The sequence below is a fragment of the Abrus precatorius genome, unplaced genomic scaffold (genome assembly GCF_003935025.1).
Source record: "Abrus precatorius isolate BTA unplaced genomic scaffold, Abrus_2018 Scaffold9, whole genome shotgun sequence".
Lineage (NCBI taxonomy): Eukaryota > Viridiplantae > Streptophyta > Magnoliopsida > Fabales > Fabaceae > Abrus > Abrus precatorius.
The window spans coordinates 23335701-23352503 of record NW_020874439.1 but is presented as its reverse complement, the minus strand read 5'-3'; the positions used below and the strand labels follow the sequence as shown (position 1 = coordinate 23352503).

The 16803-nt window shown below is 34.0% G+C and overlaps 1 protein-coding gene across 1 annotated transcript; it reads left to right on the top strand.

Moving 5' to 3' along the window:
- Nucleotides 1-602: 602 nt before the first annotated feature.
- LOC113851498 (ABC transporter B family member 19-like) lies at nucleotides 603-16653 on the top strand. The gene is made up of 10 exons (XM_027481995.1): nucleotides 603-1622; nucleotides 1716-1770; nucleotides 2083-2188; nucleotides 4960-5029; nucleotides 6206-6370; nucleotides 6458-6753; nucleotides 6923-7239; nucleotides 7346-7569; nucleotides 14041-15972; nucleotides 16306-16653. Exons 1-10 carry the CDS (start codon nucleotides 603-605, stop codon nucleotides 16651-16653), a joined length of 4533 nt encoding a protein of 1510 aa, XP_027337796.1.
- Nucleotides 16654-16803: the final 150 nt, after the last annotated feature.

Genomic DNA, 16803 nt, shown 5'->3' with positions numbered 1-16803 from the left:
TACCTATTCAAGGAGTGCAAGATATAATGAGCTCAAGTCAAGAGATGATGACACAACATATTCTTGTAGTTACGAGATCATGTCTACATGACAAATGGATAGTTCCTGTTAGTTTTTGTTTAGATTAGGAGAGAGAGAGAGAGACAGAGGGAGGTTGACTTGACATTACAATAAACATACACACACAAGTCACTTGAATCTACACATTATCCTCCAAACAAGAATTGCAAACAATGGCAAGCCAGTATTGACTATGTTCGGCCGGCAACTTAACCTTTGCAAGATGCCGTCCATGCACAGCATTATTATAGGCTCAATATATTCCCAAACGAAACAATAAAATAGACCCTTTTTATAGTATATACCATTGGTTCATTACGTGAGCCACAGAGACCAAAGACCCTTTATGTGTTGGTGTTTTGTTCAATCTGTTGTCCGGCTATGCTTGAAAACATGAGCGGAACGAGCTATGTTGTTTGACACATTGGACTAATCTCAATGGACAACTAATCACAAAGTTAAAACTCTTATTTTTCCTTTACCCGGCCCGTTTCATTCCTCCCACACTGCTTCTTCTCATCAAAGCTAGTTTCTATAGTCGCATGGCTGATTCTTCTTCCTTTGAGGGTGATCACTACACAAGCCACCACACACGACACTATCCAACACCAGTGAGTTATCGTAGTGTGTCTGGTTCAGGCTCTTTCATACCATCCAGCTCTCAAAGCAATGCCACTTCCAGATCCAGAAGAGCTAGCCGCAACAAAGTTCTTACCACACCCTTTGCTTCAGATGATGACAATTCATGGCAAGAAGAGGTTTCATGGAAGTTCGACGCCACTGGGTTGCATGAGTATAGCACAAACTTTGGTTCTATTCTGAGTCCATGGCCAACTAGCTCCCCTTATGATCGCAGTCGTGTGTTTCGCCAATCAGCCAATGACTATTACCTTTCTCAAACAAGTAGGTTTAGAGGCCCCACGAACCCTTCTTATGAACATTCTAGCTATGGTAGAGTTGAACTTCGGAGTTATGTTGCTAGGGACAATGTGAATGATCGTAGTTACTTTGATCAGCATAGCCAGCCTCATGGGTTATCAAAACTGGGTATCACTCAAGAGAGGAGTGGTAGAGAAGATAAGAGTAGTCCTTTGGCTGAGGAAGATGAGCTTGGAATGATAGATTATAGCATAACAGATGAACCTATTATTTCACCTTATAGGAATGATCATGATCTTGAATTACCATATGTTAAACATGCTCATGGTGGGAATTATTTTGTTGGTGATCATGGATCACCATCATATGGTAGCAAATCTGGTAGCCAACTTTATGGAGGTGGTGGTGGTTATAGTCACCATGACATTGAAAAGTTTTCAGGATATGATGAAGAAGGTGAGGAGGATATGGAAGAGGAAGATGCAAGGCCTCCAAAGACAGTTGGGTTGTTGAGCTTGTTTAGGTACTCAACTAAGTGGGATTTGGTGCTTGTGTTTGTGGGCTGTTTAGGTGCTCTCATAAATGGAGGATCACTTCCTTGGTATTCTTATCTTTTCGGAGAATTGATAAATAAGATTGCAGGAGCTGACAAGGACGAAGTCCCGATGAAGGATGTAGAGAAGGTACTGAGTATTTCTTACTCTCTTTTTGCTTGGTCAAACATTTGCATGTTGAAGGATATTTTCATTTTTTCCTCTTCCAATTGTAATTTTCAGATATGCATATATATGGCCGGGCTTGCTGCTGTTGTGATTGTTGGAGCATATTTACGTAAGGAGATTAAGACATTATGTATACACACACGAGATGTGTTCAGTGAAAGCAATTTTCAGAACTCTAAATTTGAATCATATAATTTTATATCAAGATTAATAGTTGATTGATTATGATATGATCACTTAAAAAAGTTATATATATCTTTTCTTTAATCTTGATAATTTAAGTAGGATTTAATAATATATATTTATTATTTTCATTTTTAGTTTTAGTTTTTCACAAATACCAAGAGTTTCACTTGAGTAAACTCTTGCCCTATATTAGAGGGGTGTTATAATAATTTTTAATGATCACTGAAATTGGCAGAGATCGCATGTTGGAGGTTAGTTGGGGAGCGATCTGCTCAAAGGATCAGAACTGAATATCTTAGAGCAGTTCTTCGACAGGACATAAGTTTTTTTGATACAGAGATTAACACTGGTGATATTATGCAAAACGACAACGAAATAAATCTATACAATGGTTGTCCCTTCACGTGGGATCACTTAGTAACCTTTTGTGACGGCATTAACAACTAACTCTAATGAATAACATTTTATAGTTATTAAGTTTTAGTGAGACAGACATTAAGAATGAGAATAGAGTTAAAGTAGAGAAGTTCAATACTAATAACAGAAAGTTGATACATAAAATATTTTTTTTAACTTTTGAATTTGAAATTGTAAGAAAAATAATAGATTTAATTAAAATAATATAATATAATTAATATATATATATATATATATATTAATACTAGTATTTTTTAACTCATATACTATACGAAAGTATTTTATCAAAAATATAAATTTTTGAAAAAATATTTTAGTGAATTAAATATTTATAATGTATATAAATTTAAAAAAAAAGAAATTAAATAAAAGATAAATAGTTACAATAAAATTTTATAATAAAGAAATATACGTGTATATTAAAAAATTATACTTTTTTATCTTTAAAAAATTAACAAATAAAAATTAACAATAACTTTTTATATTTATATCTTTTCAAAAACTTCTTTGAATGTGAATTAATAGTAAGAATAATATTATTTAGATTCAATAGATTATAATTGTGCTTGTAATAAATATGTTATATAGAAAAATATTATTTTAAATTAAAATATAAAAAAAAAATTTAAATATTATTAATAAATAATAAGTTTATGGTAATAGTAGGTGATTGTAAAATGTATAAAATATTTATAATATATTTATTATTTATCATTCACTTTATGATTTAAACATCAATATGATTTTATTAACAAAAATATTTGTGTAAAAAATATTTTATGTGTGTCATATATAAATAATATTTTAAAAAAAGTCAATCTTATATTAACTATGTAATAATTAAATTGTGTTAGCCTAATTAAATTATATAAAATAGTAAATAAATTTTTCTATTAAAAATATAAACCAAAATAAATTTTTTGGTTTGCTTTATTATTAACTATATTTTTATATTAATCTTATATAACTTCACATAAGTAATATAATAATACAAAAATTCAATGCATAATTGTAGAATAAAGTTCAAGCATATATATATATATATGCGGGTATGGGGCGGGGTGGGTACTTAGATACCCATACCCGCACCCATCCCCATTAAAATTTGCGGGTTTTTACCCACACCCATACCCGTACCTGTATAGCGGGTAAATACCCTACTCATTGTGGATAAATTTTGCGGGTACCCATTGGGTACTTTACCTATTGCCATCCCTAATTTTTATTATAATTTTTTAATAATGAATCAGGGATCCACTTTCATAGACCATGAATAAAGTAGATATGAATAGATCTAGAGTGTAATTTTTCCTTAAAATCTTATAAATGCATTGCAATCTCTTATTTGAATTTAGGGAACAAAGCTATGATGAAGGGTCTCAAAGTGTAGATTATAATGTCCTTGACTCTCAAATCACAAATCAATGCTTACAGAATAATTATTCTAGCTGTTCATACAACTGGATCAAAAAGGACAAATAGCATCAAGGCAAATCAAAAGCGATCCAAGGTGAAGATCAATTTTGGTATGAAAATCAACATCCTCAAAAAAATGGTATTGGTCAGTGCATGCATCTATACCACCTACCATTCAAATGATGGCTCCATAGTATATAATAAAATGTAATGCTATCTATTGAGTTTGAGAGATAACTAACTAATTTTTCAAAAATATGATCAGCTTCTGTTTATTTGAGATGAATCATGGTCCCAAATAACCACTATGATGGAGTATGGACCCTCGGATCCAAATATACTGGATTGTTGTGGGGGCCATTTACAAATAAACAAGACCAAGCCATTAGCATACACCATGAATATCACACACCTCTTTCATATGGTAGTTCTCTAGTTGCTTTGCCTTTTAATCTTTTTGGTTGCTAGAATTCCATTTACTTATGATAACACAAATGGGGTTCTACCTTTTAGTTTAACCTCAAAATTTTCAAAAAATATCTTCTTGCCTATAATTTCTTCTTAATAATAAATCCAATCAAACATTTTGTAATCATGACATAATCACATATTTGGAGAAACATAAATGGTAGGCCCTTTTATTTTGGAAGGGGGAAAGGGAGTTATGGAACTTAGAGGTGTGCTTAATTAATATTTTTAAAAATAAATTTACTTTTTTAGTTTCACAGAGTAAAAGTTTTTTTAAAAGAAAAACCTTTCAAAACTTATACTGCATAAACATATTTTTAAGATTATATCCTTAAAGCATGACATGATAGGTAAGAATTTAATGAGTCGAGTTTCTCATTATTTATTTGAATTTGACTTGATAAATGTTCAATAAACCTTAAATTTTTAAGTTAAACTTGATCGTTTGAATAAGTTAAATTTAAATTTTATAAAATTAATGTTAATAATTTATATGTGTATTATTTAAATAATTATAATTTTATTAGTTTTATTTTTAATTTTTTTATTAATATCAGTTTTTAGGGTCGAGTTTAAATATCTATAAATAAAAAATTTTATTAAAAAAATACATAGTTATTATATTGAAGTTATAAAAATATAATAAATACTTCTCTTTCTAAATTTTTTTACTATTAATAAATATTTATTCTTAACTATTAGGATTAAGATTAACAAAACTCTTTAAAAAAATATATTCTTAATTATTATTATTAGTGTTATCTTATGCTATTTACTTAATTCTAATTTTTCATATCTATTTGAAACAGGGCAACACTGGTGATATTATGCACGGAATTGCTAGTGATGTTGCACAAATTCAAGAAGTTTTGGGAGAGAAGGTTAATATTATTGTTTCTCTTATTTTGCTGTCAAAATTACTTGGCTACACTGCATTAATTAATATAATTAACAAAATAGTTTGACTTTTGATCTGGAGATTTTGAACAAATATAAAGCCATGCATGGAAGAGCACAATATTACTTCTAATTGACCTTTAGTCTATAAAAATTCTTTTTCAATTTTGTTGAATTTAGAATAATACTTATCAATTCTTTTATAATTGCTTAATCTTTTAGTTTATTTTCTCTTAAAAAATTATGTGTATCATTTTATACTTTATATATATAATTTAAAATGCCCACCCCATTAAGAGATGAAATTACACCATATTATAGATATTCTTAATTCAAGTAAATTGATCTCTCGTTATAGTTTAGATTAAAATTATATATTTTAGTTTACATTTTATAGATTTACTTAATTTATTTATGTATATTTTTCACACAATTTTAAATGTTTTTCTCTTCAATTTTTAAACTCATATTTTTATAATTTTAGCTATAAAATAAATTTAAACTATTCCAAAAATCCCTAAAAGGTTACTAAATTCTCAAATAAATTCATATATTTTAAAAACTTAGAATTAGATCTCAAGACTTTTAAAATTTTTTAAACAAATTCTTACTTGTTCACAACATTGAGACCTCATTAATCATTATCTAATAATAGAGAGCTATTTGAAAACTTAAACCAACTATTATTTGAGTTTTAAAATAAATCCTTATAATATAATAAAAGTGGGGCTTGATTTTTCAAATAAAAAAATTTAGGAATTGAATTATAATTTTCAAATTATAAGGATCTATTAAAGACCCGTACATTAATTTAATAACAAAGTATTACATCATTTTGAATTGACAACATGTCCATGTATTCCTCTCTTCTCAATTAGTTTGAACAACATTCCCACAACAACTTTTTCTCCTAATTTAAGCATGATAATTGTCATTCCAATTTTTAGTTCATGTGCATCCATTACCATATTTTTCATGGATACTATTGTGAGTTAACAGTCATTGATCATTATGTAAATACTGTGTGCTTGAAACTCCACTGTTATTTAATTCAGCATGTTTCAAAGTCTTCTGAACATAGAGATCTAAGCTAACAAGTTATGTGCTCAACATTTGGTTGAGACTAATCCATAAATGCTTTTTTTTGTTTGTCACTGCAGATGGCCCACTTCGTTCATCATATATTTACATTCATATTTGGGTACGTAGTTGGGTTTAGAAGATCATGGAAAGTCTCTCTAGCAGTATTCTCAGTCACTCCGTTGACAATGTTTTGTGGTATGGCTTACAAAGCACTTTATGGTGGTCTAGCAGCAAAAGAGGAAGTAAGATAAAGATACAAACAATTATGTATCATTTATTAAATTTGATGTTTTATGTCTTAACATTTTGTTCATTATTTTTGGCTAAAGGCTTCTTATAGGAAAGCTGGTAGCATTGCGGAGCAGGCCATTAGTTCAATTAGGACAGTGTTTTCATTTGTGGCAGAAAGCCAATTGGCTGAAAAATATTCTGAATTATTGCAAAAATCAGTACCAATAGGAGCAAAACTTGGTTTTGCTAAGGGTATAGGCATGGGTGTGATCTATTTAGTAACATATTCAACATGGGCATTGGCTTTCTGGTATGGCTCTCTCTTAATTGCTAGGAATGAACTTGAAGGAGGTTCAGCTATTGCTTGTTTCTTTGGTGTCAATGTTGGGGGAAGGTGTGGTTTCTTCTCTCTTTAACTTAGTTGAATATATATATAATTTGGAAGCAAAAAAAATTAACTATACTTTTATACAAAGAAATGATTCTTTAAGTAGTTTATTAATGACTACATGGACTTTCTATGTTTAACTCAAAAGTTTATATATTTATATTTTAATTGACAGAGGCTTGGCACTGGCACTTTCATATTTTGCACAATTTGCACAAGGGACTGTTGCAGCAAGTCGTGTATTCTTTATTATAGAGAGAATCCCTGAGATTGATCCCTATAACCCAGAGGGTAGGAGGCTTTCTTCTGTTCGTGGAAGGATTGAGTTGAAAAGTGTTAGTTTTGCATACCCTTCTCGGCCTGATTCTTTGATACTTCATTCCCTTAATTTGGTAATACAATCTTCAAAGACTGTGGCATTGGTTGGTGCAAGTGGAGGGGGCAAGTCCACTGTCTTTGCTCTCATAGAGAGGTTTTATGACCCTATTGAAGGTAAGCATATACCTAAAGAACAATATGATGATTTACAAAAGATCTTGTGAAGGCTAAGCAGAGTTAGTTATGCTCCTAACTTCATTGTGTTTCAATATCTTTGCAGGCATTATTACCTTGGATGGTCATGATTTGAGGACATTGCAAGTAAAATGGCTACGTGATCAGATTGGGATGGTTGGTCAGGAGCCAGTTCTCTTTGCCACAAGTATACTAGAAAACGTGATGATGGGAAAAGATAATGCCACCGAGAAAGAGGCAATTGCTGCTTGCATTGCTGCTGATGCTCACAACTTCATCTCTAGCCTACCACTAAGCTATGACACACAGGTGCAATTACCAACCAAAAACATATTTCTCCTTTCTTTCTTTCTTGATTGTCTTCCTATATATATTTCTTTCTTTCATGTTTCCTTTCTTTTTTTATTTTTCTTACTTGCTCCATTTCTTTCTTCATTTTTTCTTGTTTTCTTTCCTTCTTTTCTTTTTTTCCTTCCCTTCCTTTCTTTCTTACTTCCTTGTTTGCATTCTTTCTTTCTTGTTTTCTTTTGTCCCTTTTCTGTTTTTCTTTTTTTCTTGCTTCTTGTTCTTTCTTCCTTTTCTGTTTTACTTCCATTCTTCCTTCTCTTCTTTCTTGTTTTCTTTTTTGCTGTCTTCTTTTCTTTTTTCCTTGCTTCCTTTCTTTTTTTCCATTCTTCCTTCTTTACCTTGTTTCTTTCTTGATCATTTTTTCTTTCTCCTTTTCTTTTTTTCTTGTTTTTTTTTCCTGTTCTCCTTCTTCTTTCTCTTATTTCTTTCCTCTCTTCTTTTCTTTCTTACTTGCTTCCTTTCTTTTTGTTGGGGTATCAAGTCAATGCGGAAGACTGGATCGAATTTAATTGGAAATAAAGAGAAGTAAGAGAATAATGGAGACAAAATTTTAACGTGGGAAAAACTCCAAATTGGAGAAAAAACCCACGGACAACGACGAGCAAAATAATTCCACTATGTAAAAGGGAGAGTACAAAAAATCCTCTAAAATTATGAGGATAAAGAGTAATAAATCACTCTATTTTTTCTCTCAATAAATACTCTCTCAGAATGGAATAAGAGCTACAAAATAACACTCTCAAATTTCTTCTTCTGATCAGTGAATGATTGATTTCCGTATGTTCTTCATTCATTCTTACACTGGGTATTTATAGGCAAAATTTTGTAAAGTTTTTCAACAATTACTGTAGCAATTCGGTGCCTACCAAATGCAAAATTCAATGCCTACAGATTTTGAATGCCGGTGCCTACCAAGTTGAAAAAAAACAAAGTTGCTGCCTACAAAATTTGACAAACTGAGCCACCTACTAATAATCTCCACCTTGGATCAGTTTTGATAAATTGCTCGACGTTGTTTAAACCCCGAAGGGCGTTCAAGTGCTGTAGAGACCAACCAAGTCCAAGCAATGTTGGAACTTGGCCTTTGGAAGAGGCTTAGTAAGCATATCAGCTGGATTCTCAGATGTATGAATCTTCTGAACCATGACTTCACCCTTAGCAACAATTTCTCGAATAAAATTATGTCTCACATCAATATGTTTTGTCCTATCATGGTAGCGGTTATTCTTGGTCAAGTAAATAGCACTCTGACTATCACAAAACATAGTAAGAACATCTTGTGTAAGACCAAGTTCATTAATCAGACCTTTAAGCCAAAGAGCCTCTTTCACACCCTCTGTTGCTGCAACATATTCAGCTTCAGTCGTAGATAATGATGGAAGAGACTGAAGCTGAGCTTTCCAACTAATAGCACAGTTACAGAGAGTAAATATGTAACTAGAAAGAGATCTTCTTTTGTCAAGATCGTCACCATTATCCGAATCAACAAAACCTGTAACTTCAGTTGTTGCATGATTTCTATCGAATACCAAGCCAATATCAGAAGTACCTTTGAGATACCGAAAAATCCATTTTACAGCACTCCAATGATCCTTTCTAGGATTATGCATATGCCGACTCACCATGCTAACGGCATATGCTAAATCAGGTCTAGTGCATACCATAGCATACATAAGACTGCCAACAACACTAGCATAAGGAACGCGTGACATATGTTCCATGTCTTCCTCTGTCTCAGGACAAAGGTCAGATGATAACTTGAAATGTGCAGCAAGTGGAGTAAAAATAAATTTGCAATTAGACATATTAAACCTGTCAAGCACTTTCTCAACGTATTTTTGTTGAGATAGAAACAATTTACCAGCTTGACGACTCCTACAAATCTCCATACCAAGAATCTTCTTAGCTGCACCCAATTCTTTCATTTCAAACTCATTATTGAGTTGAGTTTTCAATTTCCTGATCAGAGACTTGTCACGTGATGCAATCAACATATCATCAACATATAGTAACAAGTATATGTAAGATTCATCAGGAAGTTTTTGAAAATAAATACAGTCGTCATATTGACTTCTGGAATAACCTTGCCCAATCATGAAGGAATCAAACCTTTTGTACCATTGTCTCGGAGCTTGTTTGAGTCCATATAAAGATTTCTTCAATCGGCAGACAAGATGCTCCTTATCAGGAACAATAAATCCCTCAGGTTGCTCCATATAAATTTCCTCTTCCAACTCTCCATGCAGAAAAGCTGTCTTAACATCAAGTTGCTCCAATTCCAAGTCAAATAAAGCAACAAAAGCAAGCAAAACACGTATGGAGGTATGACGAACAACAGGTGAGAAAATCTCATTAAAGTCAATACCTTCCTTTTGACTGAAGCCTTTAACAACCAATCGTGCCTTGCATCTAGGATCTTCAACCCCGGGAATGCCGTCTTTCTTCTTATAGACCCATTTGCATTTCAAAGGCCGTTTGCCTTTGGGAAGTTCTGTTAAACTCCAAGTACCATTCTTATGAAGACTTTCAATTTCTTCATTCATAGCCACTAGCCATTTTGAAGAATCAGCACAAGAAACAGCCTCAGTATAACTGGCTGGTTCAATGTCGTCATTTATTTCTAGTGCAACAGATAATGCATATGCAATTAAATTATCATCACAAGCATAATTTGCATATCTAGCTGGCTTAGTAATCGTTCTTATTGGTATGTTTTGGGTAATGGAATACTCCTCTTCCTGCGGCTGAATTGGAGAAGTGGTAATCTCATCAACATCATCATTACCACAAATATCAGCGCTAGACTCATTGATAGAAAAAGATGGAACATCAACATTAGGAGTTGTAGATTTCAACTTCAACTCCACCTTCTCGCTAGTACCCTGCAGATTATTAGTACTAGTAGAAGAAATCACAGAAGTTTGTTTTCCAGAAGATAATAAAGCATCCTCATTAAAAGTCACATCTCTACTGAGAATTAATTTTTGTGACTTAGGATTCTATAAACGATATCCTTTAGATTCAGATGCATAACCAAGAAATATGCACTTAACAGCTCTTGGCGCTAATTTGCCATCATTGACATGTGTATAAGCAGGACATCCAAAGATTCTCAAATTGGAATAATCAACAGGATTACCTGACCAAATTTCTTCTGGAATTTTGAAATTAAGTGACGAGTGTGGAGAACGATTAACCAAGTAACAAGCAGTTGATATTGCCTCAGCCCAAAATTCACGTCGATGCCATAACCCAGCATTTGAGAGCATACAACGAGCTCTCTCAAGTAGAGTCCCTTTCATTCGTTCTGCAACACCATTTTGCTGGGGTGTTCTTGGAATGGTTTTATGTCTAGCAATTCCATGATTTGCGCAGAACTCATTAAATTCACCGTCACAGAACTCCAATCCATTATCCGTTCTGAGCTTCTTAATTTTTCTCCCTGTCTGGGTTTCAACAAGAGTTTTCCACTTCTTAAAAGTGGGGAAGGTCTCACTTTTATACCTGAGAAAATAAACCCAAACTTTGCAAGAAAAATCATCAATAATAGTCATCATATAATGACGTCCTCCATAAGAGGGAACTTTAGAAAGCCCCTAGAGGTCAGAATGAATATAATCAAGAATACCCTTTGTACGGTGAGTTGCAGTAGAGAAACTTACTTTTTTCTGTTTCCCAAAGACACAATGTTCACAAAACTCTAACTTACCGATACCTTGATTACCAAGGAGACCTTGCTTACTCAAAAGATGCATGCCTTTTTCACTCATATGGCCCAAGCGCATGTGCCATAATTTGGTGACATCATTATCAAGCATAGAAGAAGATACAGCTGCTGAACCTGTCACAACAGAACCTTGCAAGAAATATAAAGTACCAACTCGGTTACCTTTCAACAAGACAAGGACACCTTTTGATACCTTTAGGACTCCACCTTCAGATGAAAACTTGCACCCAAGAGATTCAAGGGTGCCAAGAGAGATAAGATTCCGCTTTAATTCAGGAATAAAGCGAATATTAGTCAGAGTCCTGACAACACCATCATGAGCCTTGATCTGAATAGTACCTATTCCTTCAACTTTGCATTGGGTATCATTAGCCATTAAGACAATACCACCATTAATTGGTTCAAAAGTGGTAAATAGATCCCTATAAGCACACATATGGTATATGCATGCAGAGTCAAGAAGCCACTTATTTTTGCTTCTCTTGTCAAAAGAGACAACAGATGCCATAACATCTCCATCAGAATCAGTCTCAATATTAGCAGCTTCAACAGGTTGTTTACCTTTTTCTTTCTTTTGTTTATTTTCTTCTTTTTTCTTTAAGATAAAACAATCAGAAATATCATGCCCATATTTTTTGCAATAACGACAGGTAATGTTGGATTTTCGTCCCCTAGATTTGGATCTACTCTTTTTGTGACTAGTACTTCCTTTGACTTGAGTTCTACCTCTAACACTTAGACCCTCACCCTTGTCCTCAAAATGAATTTTAAGATCAAATTTTTCTTTGGACAATAAATTAGATTTAACATCTTCAAAGGATAAGGTATCATTATTACCATACAACATAATTTCTTTGAAGTGTTTGTAGGTAGAAGGTAAAGAGACAACCAACAAAACAGCTTTATCTTCATCATCGATTTTAATATCGATATTTTGCAGATCCATAATAATAGAATTAAACTCATCAAGATGAGATTGAATGGGAGTACCTTCTATCATACGGAACGTATATAATCGCTCCTTGAGACGAAGCTTGTTGGCGAGGCTTTTAGTCATATACAAAGTTTCCAACCTTAACCACAATTCCGCAGCGGTGGTTACATCGGCCACTTCACGTAGAACCTCCTTGGACAAGCAAAGTTGGATTGCTGAAAGCGCCTTTTCATCCAACTCATCCCATTGCTCATCGGTCATGGAAGCCGGTTTTTTTAACTTTCCATCTAAAGCTTTCTTTAATCCGTTCTGAGTGAGAACGGCTCTCATTTTGACTTTTCAAATAGAAAAGCTAATCTTGCCATCAAACTTCTCAATGTCAAATTTTGTAACAGTAGACATTTCCAATTAAATAACTACTCTGATACCACTTGTTGGGGTATCAAGTCAATGCGGAAGACTGGATCGAATTTAATTGGAAATAAAGAGAAGTAAGAGAATAATGGAGACAAAATTTGAACGTGGGAAAAACTCCAAATCGGAGAAAAAACCCACAGAAAACGACGAGCAAAATAATTCCACTATGTAAAAGGGAGAGTACAAAAAGTCCTCTAAAATTATGAGGATAAAGAGTAATAAATCACTCTATTTTTTCTCTCAATAAATACTCTCTCAGAATGGAATAAGAGCTACAAAATAACACTCTCAAATTTCTTCTTCTGATCAGTGAATGATCGATTTCCGTATGTTCTTCATTCATTCTTACACTGGGTATTTATAGGCAAAATTTTGTAAAGTTTTTCAACAATTACTGTAGCAATTCGGTGCCTACCAAATGCAAAATTCAATGCCTACAGATTTTGAATGCCGGTGCCTACAAAGTTGAAAAAAAACAAAGTTGCTGCCTACAAAATTTGACAAACTGAGCCACCTACTAACACTTTTCTCTCTTATTTTTTTCCTTTCTTGATTTTTTCTTCCTTCCTTCCATTCTTTCTTTCTTTCTTTTCCTTAGCTTCCTTTTCTTCTTTTCTTTCTTCCTTTCTTCCCTTGTTTTCTATTCTATTTTTCCTTCTTGCTTTCTTTCTTCTTTATCTTCTTTCTTGCTTCCTTTTTTCAATCTTCTTTACCTTCTTTATCTTTCCTTCTTGCTTTCTTTCTTGTTTTCTTTCCTCCCTTCTTTTCTATTTTTCTTTTTTTCCTTCCTTTTTTCTTTTTTATCATCTTTCCTCTTTTTTTCTCTTACTTCTTTTTGTTCTTCCTTTGTTGTTTGGTTCTTTCTTTCTTGTTTTCTTTTTGGTTTCTTCTTTTCTTTTCTCCCTTGCTTTCTTTATTTCTTCCTGTTCTTCCTTCTTTACCTTGTTTCTTTCTTGATCATTTTTCTTCCTTTCTTGTTTTCTTTACTTGCTTTCTTCCATTCTTTCTGGTTTTCTTTCTTCTTTCTCTTATTTCATTCTTGTATTTTTTTTCTTTTCTTTCTTGCTTTCCTTTTCCTGTTTTCTTTACTCTTTGCTTCCTTTCTTTCTTGTTTTCTTTCCTCCTTTCTTTTCTTTCTTCCTTTTCTTCTTTCTTTCTTCTTTTCTTTCTTTCTTGCTTTCTTCTTTTCTTTTCTCCTTTCTTCCTCTCTTGTTTTATTTCTTTCTTCTTTCTCTTGTTTCTTTCCTGTTTTCTTTCCTCTCTTCTTTTCCTTGCTTGCTTTCTTTCGTTCTTCCTTTCTATCGAAAGAATGTATGGTTTGACTCTTACTTTGAAAGTACTATTTTGTATGCAGGTTGGAGACAGGGGTACAAAACTATCAGGAGGTCAAAAGCAGAGAATTGCATTGGCACGAGCAATGATCAAAGATCCAAAAATCCTTCTTTTAGATGAACCTACTAGTGCTCTTGATGCTGAATCAGAGTCAGCAGTGCAACGGGCCATTGACAAGATTTCTGCAGGCCGAACAACCATTGTAATTGCTCACAGGATAGCAACAGTTAAGAATGCTCATTCCATTGTGGTTCTTGAACATGGTTCTGTCACAGAGATTGGTGACCATCGCCAGCTTATGAGCAAAGCTGGAGCTTATTTCAACCTTGTCAAGCTTGCTACTGAAGCCATTTCAAAACCTCTCTCTAAAGAAAATGGCATGAAAAAAGGCAATGATTTATCCATCTATGATAAATCTATTAATGCATTATCAGGATCAAGATATGTAGGTGATATCACAATGCCTAAAAACTTAAAATCTACACAGAAGGAGGAGAAACAAGAAGACTTGGTTGATAATGAAAACAAAAAGTCAAGAAAATACAGACTTTCTGAGGTGTGGAAATTGCAAAAGCCGGAGATAGTGATTCTATTTTCAGGATTTCTTATGGGAATGTTTGCAGGTGCTTTTCTGTCCCTTTTCCCATTGGTTTTAGGCATATCTCTTGGAGTATACTTTGACAATGACACTCATAAGATGAAAAGAGATGTTGGGCACCTTTGTCTAGCACTTGTTGGCCTTGGATTTGGTTGTATACTTTCCATGACAGGACAACAAGGTTTGTGTGGCTGGGCTGGAACAAAGTTAACACAAAGGGTTAGAAACCTCTTGTTTCAATCCATACTGAAACAAGAACCTGGGTGGTTTGATTTTGAAGAAAACTCCACTGGAGTGTTGGTGTCAAGGCTCTCATTAGACTGTGTTAGCTTTCGATCAGTGCTTGGTGACAGATTCTCAGTCCTTCTTATGGGATTGAGTTCAGCTGCTGTTGGCCTTGGTGTGTCCTTTGTTTTTAACTGGAGACTAACCCTTGTGGCAGCTGCTGTAACTCCCTTGACTCTTGGTGCAAGCTACATAAGCTTGATCATAAATGTTGGACCACGAGTTGATAACAACTCTTATGCAAGAGCTAGCAATATTGCTTCTGGTGCAGTGTCAAACATAAGGACAGTTACTACATTTTCTGCTCAGGAACAAATAGTTAAGTCCTTTGATAGAGCCCTGTCAGAACCTAGGAGACAATCATTCAAAAGTTCACAAATTCAAGGTCTTACATTTGGGTTCTTTCAAGGTGCCATGTATGGAGCATACACCTGTACTCTTTGGTATGGTTCCTACCTTGTAGAACATGACCACGCAAAGTTTGGAGACATTTCCAAGATTTTTCTCATTCTTGTTTTGAGCTCATTTTCTGTGGGACAACTAGCTGGTTTGGCACCGGATACTTCTATGGCTGCTACAGCAATTCCTGCAGTTCAAGATATCATAAATCGTAGGCCACTAATTGGCAGTGATAGAAAAAAGGGTAGGAAAGTAGAAAGATCAAAGCCTTTCAACTTAGAATTTAAGATGGTGACATTTGCATACCCCTCTAGGCCTGAGATGACTGTGTTGAGGGATTTCTGTTTAAAGGTCAAAGGTGGAAGCACAGTGGCCTTGGTGGGACCAAGTGGATCAGGAAAGTCAACTGTCGTATGGTTGACTCAGAGGTTCTATGATCCAGACCAAGGAAAGGTGATGATGAGTGGGTTAGATTTGAGGGAGATTGATGTTAAGTGGTTAAGGAGGCAAGTAGCTTTGGTGGGTCAAGAACCTGCACTGTTTGCTGGTAGCATAAGGGACAATATTGCATTTGGGGACCCAAATGCTTCATGGGCTGAAATTGAAGCAGCTGCAGAAGAGGCTTACATCCACAAGTTCATCAGTGGCCTTCCTCAGGGTTACGAAACCCAGGTATGTAGCACTACTCTAAATCATATTCATAACTAGTTGTGCTACATTTTTTACTCTAGATTTATTTATTTTATTTTTCTAAGCTGTAAAACATTGTACAAGTTAAGAAGTTATAATAAGTTTTCATTGAAAAATACAAAAATTCAACGTAATTTAATGTTTTGATATTATTAAATGATACAATTTCTAATAAAAACTTACTCTAAACAACTTAGGTATGTAACGTTGCACAGATTATGTACTCATTTACGATGCATCACTTTTTACATGAATTTTACAGCACTCTTTTGTTAGCAAATCATATGATTTATTTTCTCATTTTCTCTACACTAGGTTGGTGAAAGCGGGGTCCAGTTATCCGGTGGTCAAAAACAAAGAATTGCTATAGCAAGGGCCATATTGAAGAAATCAAGGGTGCTTCTACTGGATGAAGCAAGCAGTGCCTTGGACTTGGAATCAGAGAAGCACGTCCAAGATGCCCTCAAGAATGTTTCCGAAGAGGCAACAACGATAATAGTTGCTCACCGGCTTTCAACAATCAGAGAAGTTGACAAGATCGCAGTTATGAGAGATGGGGAAGTGGTGGAGCATGGGAGCCATGACACTCTCATGGCTTCCTTTCAAAGTGGTTTGTATGCTAGCCTAGTTCGAGCTGAGACTGAAGCCAATGCCTTTTCATGATCCTAATGATCTGAACCTATAACATTATTGTCAACATAGCAATTCTCACACAACACATTGATGACCCATTGGCCAAAATCAAATGGATAGAAATAGAAAAAACACCCATTTTAATTTGTTTTGGCTGTTTTGAAGTGTAGACTTTACAAC

Coding starts and splice junctions, on each gene's coding strand:
- LOC113851498 (XM_027481995.1), top strand. CDS start 603: ATGGCTGATTCTTCTTCCTTTGAGGGTGATCACTACACAAGCCACCAC. Junction 1,623..1,715: donor CGATGAAGGATGTAGAGAAG/GTACTGAGTATT, acceptor TGTAATTTTCAG/ATATGCATATATATGGCCGG. Junction 7,240..7,345: donor GTTTTATGACCCTATTGAAG/GTAAGCATATAC, acceptor ATATCTTTGCAG/GCATTATTACCTTGGATGGT.